The 12,664-nt window shown below is 37.8% G+C and overlaps 1 protein-coding gene across 2 annotated transcripts in view; it reads right to left on the bottom strand.

The window, feature by feature from the left end:
- Positions 1 to 2,263: 2,263 nt before the first annotated feature.
- Positions 2,264 to 12,664, bottom strand: part of UGDH (UDP-glucose 6-dehydrogenase) — a 32,980-nt gene continuing 22,579 nt past the window's right edge. For both annotated transcript variants that reach the window (XM_006066144.4, XM_006066143.4), the window contains exons 6-12: positions 11,690 to 11,837; positions 9,452 to 9,546; positions 7,441 to 7,571; positions 7,073 to 7,206; positions 6,515 to 6,606; positions 6,291 to 6,401; positions 2,264 to 3,712 (exon numbers count right to left, since the gene is read on the bottom strand). In XM_006066144.4, the coding sequence (XP_006066206.1) occupies positions 3,602 to 3,712; positions 6,291 to 6,401; positions 6,515 to 6,606; positions 7,073 to 7,206; positions 7,441 to 7,571; positions 9,452 to 9,546; positions 11,690 to 11,837 (822 nt within the window). In that variant the 3' untranslated portion in view covers positions 2,264 to 3,601. The remainder of the gene's footprint in view (positions 3,713 to 6,290; positions 6,402 to 6,514; positions 6,607 to 7,072; positions 7,207 to 7,440; positions 7,572 to 9,451; positions 9,547 to 11,689; positions 11,838 to 12,664) is intronic.

The following is a 12,664-nucleotide window of genomic DNA, read 5'->3' as shown; positions in this document are numbered from 1 at the left end:
CGCATTTAGATGGCAATATGGTAAAATATGTAATTTGGATAGCCAGTTCTGTTTTGAAGTTTTAAATATGTGAACTAATTTTTTTTATAATGTGTATAACTTTGAAAATTAGCTTTTAATTTAACTCAGGGGAGCCATATATATTTTGACTCACTTTCCTTATGCTGTGTGTGTTCAGTCGCAACTCTTTGCGACCCCATGGGCTGTAGCCCACCAGGCTCCTCTGTCCATGGGATTTCACAGGGAAAAAAAATGGATTAATTTTCAGACTTTGATTTTGTAACATAATCTGCTGCTACAATTGCCCAGGGTAGGGAGTCAAATATATATATGGCTCCCCTGAGTTAAATTAAAAGCTAATTTTCAAAGTTATACACATTATAAGAATGGGCAGGCCTGAATTTTGAAAGGCCAGGACAGAGCTCTGACCTTCCTAAACAATGATGCATTAAAAACAAGCGCATTTAAATGCACAGACATGGCAGGCGGCCTATACAAAATTTTTGACCAGGTGGTACAAGTTAATGCATCAGTAGTCGCCAATATGTAAAATTTGGTATGTGCCCATTTCAATATGTCTGATCCTTTTCTTTCTGTAGCACAAATGAAATTCTTTGAAAAAGTGAAAATGATAGATGGCACATAGTTTTTAATCACAAAGTCAACTAATACAGAGGTTTCTGCCCCATTTCCAATGACTAAATTGGCCAACCCCAAAACCCAATTCCTGTTTGCTGCTGCTACTGCTGCTAAGTCGCTTCAGTCGTGTCCGACTCTGTGTGACCCCATAGACGGTAGCCCACCAGGCTCCCCTGTCCCTGGGATTCTCCAGGCAAGAACACTGGAGTGGGTTGCCATTTCCTTCTCCAATGCATGGAAGTGAAAAGTGAAAGTGAAGTCACTCAGTCGTGTCCGACTTAGCGACCCCGTGGACTGCAGCCTACCAGGCTCCTCCGTCCATGGGATTTTCCAGGCAAGAGTACTGGAGTGGGGTACCATCGCCTTCTCCGAATTCCTGTTTGGTCAGATATAATTATTAATGAAATTAGTTTGAATAGGAGTTTCTCTTACTGGAAGCTGAGTGCATTAATTTATTTTGTCATACCTCACAGCTTGCAGGATCTTAGTTCCCCGACCAGGGACCTAACCCATGGTCCCCTGCATTGGCAGTTCAGTTCAGTTCAGTAGTGTCTGACTCTTTGCAACCCCATGAACCGCAGCACGCCAGGCCTCCGGATTCTTAACTACTGGACCATTAGGGAAGACCTGAGATTTTTATATATCCTTTTGTATTGATTTGAATTTTTAAAAATCATGTCCATGTATTATTTTCAATTTTAAGTACTAGTTAATAATCTCAAAAGTACTAACTAATAAATCTTTTTTTTTTTTTTTTTGCCATACCATATGGCTTGTGGGGTCTCACATCCCCAACTAGGGATTGAACCAGGCCACTGCAGTGAAAGCCCAGAATCCTAAACATGGGCCACCAGGGATCTCCCCTAAAAAATAGAAACATCGTATCAATTTTTAAAAAACACAAGGTCTTTAATTGTCTTAATAGGGAAAACAATGGTAACCATCTTCTTGCAACTTTTCACATAAAGGCTCAAATTGCTATAAATTAACCTTCACTGGGGCTTCTTCCCCATTACAGCCAGGTTACATGGCTCTTTGTCTTTTGTATTTTCGTCCACTTAGCAGTTCTCCCACCTTCTAATCAGTAACCATGTTTTACACATTTAGTTATCAATCCTAGGCACTGAAGCATCCTGCGACTTAAAACGCCTAATTCAACTGCTTTAGCAAGACACCTTTGCGTTATAATCCCTTTACTAGACTTTAAGATTGTTAACAGAATATAAGAATATTCTCAAGCAGAAATAAAGAGCAGGGCTAGTTAATAAGCCCACTCCCATTTCAAAATCTAAGAGTGAGGGATCATCTATTGTCTCTGTCGTTTTGTTTCCTTCACTCTAGTCTGCCAACTTTTTCTTAAAGGGTCAGACAGCAATATATATGAAACCATTTAAAATGTAATCATGTAAAAATGTAAAAGACATCTTAGCTCACAAGTTGCTGGCTAGGTTTGGCCCATGGGATTTTGTTTGCCAATACCTGGTCTGTTCTCTCCCTTTCTTGCATCATTTGAAAGAACAACATAATGTCCCTTTCTCAAAAAAGGAGTGATTTTCCTGTCTAATGTCATATACTGTCACAACTTAATTAGTTACTTGCACTAGACAAAAAATAACCCACACACTGGCTTATGAAGAATATTTTATTTATGTATTTGATATCTGTACAGATGTCTCTGTCCTCATCTTTATCTCTGTATTATTGAACTGCAGAATTCCTAAACGATGAGTTTTGTATCTGTTTAACTCAATTTGTATACTCTCGGCAGAGCACAAGCATCAAATGGACATTACACACGAGAGAAAATCAAATATAAGTCAACAAGAGACATAAGAAAAAAAGCAGATGAAAACACAAAATTCCTTATTTTAGGATTATGCTATACATTAACTTGTAAAATCTACTACTGTAAGTTTATGTATGAGATTATATTGACTTTATTACTTAAAATGGGAGAAACTGTAGTGAGTCACAGGAATAAAATACAAAGTAAAAGTAACAAATAATTTGGGCTTTTAGACTAAAAAACAATGATCAGTGAGGAAAAACAAGAAGAGGAATGATATAGACTTTCATTTCACTACACTGATTTTTTTCTTCATGTTTTTTAAAAAAAGATTACCTTTTTAGTCTTATTTGGATTGATTGGAAATGGACAGTGAACTAAAGAAACCATCGATACAGCCCATTAAAACAAAAGGAGCAAAAGAACAATAACCAAACCATAGCTGTAGGGTTACTTCTAACGTGGAAGCATAGGCAGAAAAAAGCACAAAGGCCACATTCTGTCCATGGCACCCTCCTCAATTCAGGGAGATGAGGAATGGCATGGAACACACCTCACCCAATTAATACAGAAAACTTTAAATCTCCATGACACTATTGGAAAGGTTAACAGGTTTAGCCCGGTATTTAGCACAGCCATTTCATGGCAGAAAATACATGGGGTGGTGGTTTAATCACTAAGTTGTGTCTGACTCTGTTGCAATCCCATGGACTGCAGCTGGCCAAGCTCTGTCCGTAGAACTTCCCATGCAAGAGTACTGGAGTGAGTAGTCACTTCCTACTCCCGCAGTGAAATAAATACTTAATGACAAGTAGACAAAGTAGTGACACTAAGGAGTGTCACTCCCGTTACCATTCGATATTGAAGTGCTGCCTAAAGATATTTTATGAAGTAAAAAGTTTGAAGTTTAATTTTACAAAAATCGACACCATTAAAACCAACATGATTATTTGCTACTCATCCAATCACTGAGGTAACAATATTATAAAAATATGTAAAAAAATTCTAGTTTCATAATTACCAGATAATGCTAATTCCCATATAGCTAGTATAAATTTGATTATTAAAAAAATAGTTTTGTTTCCTTAAAAGCACGTGGTTCATTTGTCATTTAATATCAGATAGGTATTTGCTATTTTGAAGTACCAAAAAAGTTACAAATAAAAACGGCAAGGTCTATACTCTGGGTTTCTTGTTGGGCATATCCTGAAGACTAAACTTTGGAATTTCACCAGAAGGAGCATATGGAATTCTCTTTGAAGACACCTTCTTGCCAATTGTTTCAATCTAGAGGAGAAAAGAAAATTGTTAATAATACCTAAACGTAAAACTTTGCCATATAGTGTAATAAGGGCTAAAACCTAGATGATTTTTTTCTTTATAAAGGCAGAAAAAGTTTCTCAGGTTGTGTGGGTTGCTGTGAAAAAGACCTTTGGTTCCTTCCGTATTTTTTGTTTCTAGAGTCAGTCTACATTCCTCTTTTCATATTCATATCTAGACATGCTCACTCCTCTCGTTCTTAACACCAGACTCCCTCAAACAGAATAGGAGATTACATGCCACTGTGGCTTTAAAAGCAGATGTGAAAGCAATAAATAGCCCAGATTCCCGTTAATTCACTATCTTTCAAACACTATTCTAATGTCTTGTTTCCCTTGTTCTAAAAAACTTGCATAAGTTATAACAGCATAGTTTTTAGAAGTTCAGGCTTCAGAGTCTGAAAGGCTCCAGTTGGAATCCTTACTGATAATCGCTGATACCTAAACTCTCTAAGGTCTTTCTTCCTTGTTCATAAATGGTGTTACCCACCTACCTCGAAGTGCTATAGTAAGGATTCAATTAGATAAAATGCTCAGGACAGTGTCTGGCATATTAAGTCAACCTTCAATAAATCAATAGTAGTCAATTCTCATTTTGCATATTACATTTAAAACTTTTCCCCCTCTTTCCAAAATTATCAATATTATCTTTAAAGACACTTTCTTTAATAATAGTTTATCTCCGCTCTACAGCAGAGATAAATGTACTGCATAATTTTCACAAGTGTATTTTTAATTAAAAAGGACATTTTTAATTAAAAATTAATATTTATGCTGACTCATACCACAAAGGGCTTCTGCTTTGTTTACTTATTTATTTGGCCAGGTCTTAGTGGCAGCACTCAAGATCGATCTTCATTGCTACACACAGGATATTTAACTGTGGCATGTGAACTCTTGGTTGAGGCATGTGGGATCTAGTTCCCTGATCAGGAATTGAAACCAGGCCACCTGCATTGGGAGTGTGGAGTCTTAGTCACTGGACCACCAAGGAGGTCCTTCTGCTTTGTATTAATCAATTGTCTTATTTAATGGCTTATAAATTCTCTTTATTTAGCAATTCCAGTCTAATAGTTTTTTTAACCCTTACTAGGACTAGTTAATTATAAGAGCTCAAACTCATTTTAAATATATATATATGTCTCTGCATTTCTCCTCTAGATGAGTAAAACAGCAATGAGAGAAAATGTTTCTGTGCCTGCAAATAATGTTTAAAAAATAACACTGCTAAGTCATGATTGGGAAAAACAGTCCCATTACTCACTAAGGAGGGGTTGGACAGAAGAGTCCCCAGGGTCTTTGATGGAATGTGAACTAACAAGGATGTCATCTGATTTGTGTTGCAAGTTAATCTCTCATGAATGAGGAGTGGGCACTGAATTATAAGAAGGATCTTCAACAAGTCAGTGACAGGTTAAGAGAAACAGATCAGATATTTCGAACAGGGAACGCGGCCTTATCAGTACCTCTCCCAGACAGCTGGTGCTAAGCAGACGCACACAGCCGACTCGAAACACTGCCACGCTCTGCTCTGCTCTGGGACTCTGCTGACAACAGTCTCCTGGCAGATTTCTTTATCCTCCCAACCTCCCCCTTGGGGCCCAGACTCCATGTCTGCTGAGGAAATGGAAAGTGGCTCTTTCTTCTTAAAACCTTTGAGGCCCCTGGTAGAACTGAAGTGGATGCAACATAAAATGTATCGTGCAGCTTTCTGTCTGCTCTCCAAACGTTCCATAACTAACTGACAAGCTTTGAATTAAAAGAGAGCCAACACCTCTGCAGCTCCCATACTTTTCCTTTAGACCTCTCACAGCACCAGCATAGTGCTAAGCACTCAGAGATAGAGGATCCTAAACCAACATGGGACAACTATAGTATTAAAACATTTCTATAGGAATAAACGACCTGGCCTCTGAGGGGGTCAGTGTGGTGCGCACAGTGTCACAGAGCAGCTTTGGAGGCTCTAGAATAAAAAATTTAATGCATACACTTTCTTACTTGATGTTTATACGAGGTAGGGTGAGGCACACCTTGGCCCTATAAACTTAGTAAGAGAGACCAAACTGAATGACCTTTAGGTTATGAATTTGAGGAGGGAGTGGAGTACTTCACAAATACCTCAAAGACTTCCCAGAGAACTGACTGACATTTTCCCAGAGTTATGTTATTGCTAAATGAGAAAATATTAAAATCATAAAACTCACAGCCAGGGATTTCCCTGTGGTCCAGTGGTTAAGGATTCACCTGCCAGTTCAGGGGACATGGGTTCGATCCCTAATCAGGGAAGATCCCACATGCCGAGGAGCAACTAAGCCTGTGTGCCATAGCTATTGAGGCCATGTTCTGCAGTTACTGAAGCCCACGTGCTCCAGAGCCTGTGCTCTGCAACAAGAGCAGCCGCCAAAATGAGAAGCCCGCACATCACAATGAAGACCCAGTGTAGCCAAAAAATAAATGAAAAAAATTAAAATGAAAAAAACTCAAAGCCATTTTAAAAAGCAAATGACCAAACAAATGAAACAAAACCAATTCAGGATGATGCTTACCTGGAAGCCAATGGTTTGTAGCTCATTGTGGAGCCCGTCCAGGACACGTCGTCCGTCAAAGATAAAGGCTGGTTTCAGCATTTTTTTATGAATGCGTTCATAATCCAGCTCCTATAAAGAAAGAACCAGAGAATAATCAGAGCATATACAGGCACGCATACTCCACCCCAAATGCTATCAGAACAGCTCTAAAATCTTCCTTAATCTCGCTTCCGTCACTTCACCTTAAACATGTCCCACTCGGTGCAAATCACAACAGCATGAGCACCATCACATGCTTCGTAGGGATCTTTGGAAATGGTCACGAGCCGGGCCACTGTAACAACCAACAAAAACTGGAGTACGAGAGGAGTGATTTGAGATTATGCATTTTAACACTAGAATTGCAGGAGGAATTGAGAGTCTGACAGAAGTGGAATGGTCTGGTTGAAATATGAGTGTGGGTAACAGTGAGGGGCCTGGAGTAGTCCCCAGTCTTGTCCCAGAAGCATCCCCTTATAATCCCTGGGGCTTTTTAAAAGAATATCTTGGGAAAATCATTAGAGTAATCTACTTCATTACTTGATTACTAATTAGTAATTACATTACTAATCCACTGGATTACTTCAAATCAAAGTTGATGAAGCAATGTCTGAGAGTTTAATTTTAGAGAATTGAGATTGAAAAGAGGGGCCTAGCAATGATAAAAATGACAAAAACTGAACAACCAAAGGTTTCCAGAGAATAAATAAGTTTGGGAGCCCAAACTCAAAATGACACGTGAGAGACAAAGCCTGACTTACCTTGGTCATCCTTTGAAACTCCTGGATGAGAAAGATCCACAACTATCTGTTCCCTTGGTACTTTTGGATCATATATATGGAGGTGTGCACCTTCATCCATCAAATATTTGCTAATATATATACTAGATGACTCTCTGAAGGGAAAAACAAAACCCAGCTTTGCTATGCTTCTGAATGGCATATATTTTAATACCTATGGAATTTAATATACAGGTGAGATTCTATTTCTTGTGAGGATATGAACATCCACTTTTTTACTCTTTATACTATACACATACATGTATTTCACATATACAGCTACCATCAAAAAAATCAGGATGAGGAGTTAAGATTCTCAAAAAGGTTGAAGTATTTGAAAGAATTAATACCTTGTATCACCGGTGTCCTTTTTGAAAGCAAACCCCAAAATAGCTATCTTCTTATCTGTCACTGTATTAAACAGACTGTCTATGATCCGGGAAGCAAACCTCCTTCTCTGGTAGTCATTCATGTCTATAACCTGAAAGGACATGTACAGTTATGCAAGGATCAGTTAAAAGAGGTACAGCCTGTGCATACACTGCTTATAGCTTGTGGTTAGTACTCTTGTATGAATACAAACCTTATGAATTAACAGGAGGCAAACGTTACCAACCTCTTTAGTATCCACAGATTAGAAAAAACAAAGAATTTTACCCACTCCCTTCCTTCCCCACTCCTCGCCACCCTGAAAATTTTAAGTTTCATTTGGTTTTAACTTTACATGCATCAGACTGGGATGGATGGTGGGGAGCACAGGGAAATTCCAACCCCATTTGAGGTCTGCCATGAGGCCAGCCTAAAAAGGCACATAGAAAACAGTGTTCTCCTTAGCCAACTTCTCCAAACCCTAAGGAAGCAACTAAACTCCAAAGTACTCGCTCATATGCTTAACCAGACCCCTCATCAAAACTGAGTGTGAGTAGAAAGAAGATAGAGAACAGTAAAACCACGTGCAGAGCTACAGGTGCCTCCGGATGAACCATAACACCATGAACATTTGGAGAAATTTTTAACTAAATGTTACAAGTAAAAGTCTCTGATCATCTAATCTGTTACTCTCCTAAGAATTTATAAACAAACATCATATTTGTGACCAGTAAAGTCTCTGATCATCTAATCTGTTACTCTCCTAAGAATTTATAAACAAACATCATATTTGTGACCAGTAAAGTCTCTGATCATCTAATCTGTTACTCTTCTAAGAATTTATAAACAAACATCGTATACTTGTGACCACAGGAATTTAAGGAAAGACTTTTTTTAAGGCTCTAAGCTTCCAGAAGCCATCTCAGAGTCTGAGAGCTTGGGAAATGAGCTCAAAGCTTTAGAAAAATCAAGCCTTTTTTTTTTTGCCACATAGCTGCAAGGCATGTGGGATCTTAGTTCCCCAACCAGGGATCAAACCTGTGTTCCCTGCAGTGGAACCATGGAATTTTAACCACTGGACTGCCATGGAACCTGGAAAATGAAGCCTTTATCTGCATTTTCCCCACAATGGACAGTAACATAAAGCCATTACACTAGATTGAGTGAAATGAACTTAGAAGTTTATATTTCTCTAAAAATGCTCATTTCCTTACTTTCCTACTCACTGCTAAAATCTGAAAAATTATAAACCTGGGGAAAAAATATTTGGAAAAGATACATACACTCACTGACTGGTATCTTGAGCAAATTACTTAACACTGTTAAGCCTCAGCTTCCCCATCTATAAATGCTGCTGCTGCTGCTGCTGCTAAGTCGCTTCAGTCGTGTCCGACTCTGTGCGACCCCATAGATGGCAGCCCACCAGGCTCCCCCGTCCCTGGGATTCTCCAGGCAAGAGTACTGGAGTGGGTTGCCATTTCCTTCTGGGATAATATTAATGATGAGAACTAAGATACTACATATAAAGTGCTTTAAAGAGTGCCTGGCACAGAGTTAAGCACTCAATAAATGTTAACTCTATTTCCAGTTTGAGTAGGATCTCCAATTTTAGCTCTGTGAATCTCAAAGGGATAAAACAAATATCAACACATGCAAACCATCTGCAAGCATAACAATAGAGGTTCTTCTTTTACTTCTATCTTATGCCTTTCAAGATGAAGAACTACAATTAAAAGTTCTTGCTTTACATAGGGAGCAAATTTTGTTATTAAAATTAAAAGGAATACTTGTTTATCATAAACTTTCATCATAGCTGATTACCAAAACAGACAATTTATAAACACAGAAGCTCAATAAATAAACCTAAAATGAACAAACTGAATATAATAATAATTGAGTTCCTGGAAAAAATTAATACTCTCAAAAACATTTGACAGAAAAAGATGACATGTTTTAATCAGAAGTTAATCATAACCCGTTGACTATAAATACCTGCTGCCAATAACGAGCTACTTCAGGCAAATTTAGAGCCTCACAGAGATAAACCAAATTCAGAACATCCTTTTGAAAGCAACTCCCACCAAAACCTGAAGAAAGACAAAAAAAGACAATATTTTCATTTGGAACCACACAACTAAATCATGTTATAAATTTCTGTATCATACTAATCAGAAGGCCTCTGCTAGGATTTTTAATAATAAAATTTGAATGTGGGAAAATTAATGAGTTTATAAATTATGTGAAATTTGCAAGAAACTAATCAACTCTATAAATAATTTCCTAATAGTTATAAATAATTTTAAATAATTACAAATAATTTAAAATAATTTTCTAACTTAAGTTTTATTGTGGCTACATTTCTATTTTTTTCCTCATTAGCTGGTATAACTGCTCCACATCTCTCACTCTAACATAGAGCTGGCAAACTTTAACATTCCCAGTGAAAAATATTTTAGCCTTTGTAGGTCATATAGTCTCTGGCACAACTATTCAACTCTGCCCTTGTTGCTCAAAAGCAGTCATAGACAATATGGAATCAAATGGGCATAGCTATTTTCCAATAAAACTTTATTTACAAAAACAAGCTGTGGGCCAGATTTGGCCTGAGGACTGTAGTCTGCCCACCACTGTTTGAGTGCAATGCAGTATACAGTGAGGGTTGGCATGAGGTTTGAAGTCAGACACACCTAGCCACTCACTAGTTGTATGACTGAACAGCTTACGAAAATTCCCCCAATCCATTAATCAGCAACACTTTTATATAACAGGTTATAAATTAAGATATATAAACAGCTGTTTCAGAACTTATTGAATAACATGCCTTCAGGAAACAGTAGCTATTTTTATTAAATGGTCACTAGAAGAAAATATCAGAAAGACAGAAAAGGCCAGGAAATCAGTACTGAAAAATGGCATAAAGCCCCAGAAACATAGGAAGTGCTGCCAATGGCCCAATCTGTAAAAGACTCTTTTTACCTTTACATCAACTTTATTAATTTAAATCCAAAAGTATAGGCAGTTCTCATTAAACTCAGTAGTTATATCCTATAAATTTGCCACAAACACTGAATTAGCAAATACTGAAGTGCTGCTTGTAGGTAAAATACAGCATTAGGTTCCTGTGAGCTTCTGGTAATGTTTTTTGTCAACTGATCAACATAATCTTGTTTTATGTGTGCTTATACTTAGAGACATCTTATTTAAAAATATTGTTGACCTTCATTAACAATGAACTCAAAGCCAACAGCACTGAAGTGAAGCTTATCAAACCACATGTATTTTCTCTGTAAGGCACATAATAGTTTGCTGACACTTTGGAACACCAGAAAAAAATTCAGCAATATTCTTGAGGGCCATTTTAAACAGTGAAATCACAGTGGGGGAAAAGCACCAACATGCCAAAAATATGGTACTAAACAGACCACAAAAACAGCAGACATTTCCAGTATGTGAGCTAAAATAAGAAGGTAAGAGTATTGCCTTATTCAACCTCAACTGGAAATGCATGCATTGGGTGACTCAAATTTTATGCTGCTCTGTTCATATCTGCAAATGACCATATGAATATTGATGTCGGGTTACAAATGCATTTTAGCAAGTAGGCTAAATAATTCACAAATATGGAATACACAAATAATGAAAATATTTCACTAAGGTCACATTTGCCACCTCATGCGAAGAGTTGACTCATTGGAAAAGACCCTGATGCTGGGAAGGATTGAGGGCAGGAGGAGAAGGGGACGACAGAGGATGAGATGGCTGGATGGCATCACCGACTTGATGGATATGAGTTTGAGTGAACTCCGGGAGTTGGTGATGGACAGGGAGGCCTGGCGTGCTGCGATTCATGGGGTCACAAAGAGTCGGACACGACTGAGCTACTGAACTGAAATGACTGATCAGTAGGAAAAGCAAATGATAAGGAATTTTTTCCTATTGCTTCAGTAAGGTGTTATATGGTTTCTGATGTGATCTCAACTTATTCTACCTAAATGTTCTAACAAAATATTCATATATTTCTTCTGAAACACTGAACCATGTTTATATACTAATCAGTCACTAATTATTAAACAATATATGTAACTATTGTCTCACTTAGGAAGTCCCTGTTAAGCTGAAGGCTACATGTATAATGAAATCATTATTTTAAGGGTGTCAAGCAAAGGCTTCCTTAAAGTTAGAGATCTACCTAAAAGAACCTACTTGATGTATAGAGAACTTTCAGCTTACCAACACTGGCTTTCAGAAATTTATTTCCAATTCTCTGGTCCATTCCAATGGCTGTTGCCACCTCTTCTACATCAGCTCCTGTTGCTTCACAGAGGGCACTTATAGAGTTAATGCTGCTGATTCTCTGGGCCAGAAAAGCATTTGCTGTCTTTAAAAAATAAATAAATAAAAGGAAGAATACGATGAACTAAAATAAACATTTTATATAATCTGCATTATATTTCATTGAGTTGATGCAAACTACTGAAGGAGATATGAAAGTTTCTGATGGGTTCAATCTGAAGAGGCAATGGGTGGGTTGGTTCAGAAAAATGTTTTAAATTAGAGAAGAAAGGTGATTAACAAAGGGTAAAAAGGGACTTCCCTGGTGATCCAGTGGCTAAGACCCTTTGCTGTCCACGCAGGGGGCCTAGGTTCAATCCCTGGTCAGGGAACTAGATCCCACATGACACAACTAAGATCCCACATGCTGCAACTAAGACCCCGTTCAGCCAAATAAACAAATATTTAAAAAATAAATAAATAAAGATGAAGATTTTAAAAAGAGAAAGTAAAAAGAAGGGAATGAGTGATTTTTAAAATTAGTATTTTAGTATACTCTATTTTCTTTTACATATTCTAAAATATTTTATACCCAAATATTTGACCCCCTTATGAAATTATTTTATAATATACAAGAATATTATCTTCATAAGCATATCTTTTATTTAAAAAGTACCTAGGTAGCTTATCCGGAGAAGGCAATGGCAGCCCACTCCAGTATTCTTGCCTGGAAAATCCCATGAACGGAGGAGCCTGGTAGGCTGCAGTCCATGGGGTCGCTAACAGTCGGGCATGACAGAGCAACTTTACTTTCATTTTTCACTTTCATGCATTGGAGAAGGAAATGGCAACCCACTCCAGTGTTCTTGCCTGGAGAATCCCAGGGACAAAGGAGCCTCGTGGGCTGCCGTCTATGGGGTCGCACAGAGTCGG

This window comes from Bubalus bubalis, chromosome 7, assembly GCF_019923935.1.
Source record: "Bubalus bubalis isolate 160015118507 breed Murrah chromosome 7, NDDB_SH_1, whole genome shotgun sequence".
Classification (NCBI taxonomy): domain Eukaryota; kingdom Metazoa; phylum Chordata; class Mammalia; order Artiodactyla; family Bovidae; genus Bubalus; species Bubalus bubalis.
The sequence above is the reverse complement of the archived record's forward strand: the minus strand, read 5'-3'. Positions and strand labels throughout refer to the sequence as shown.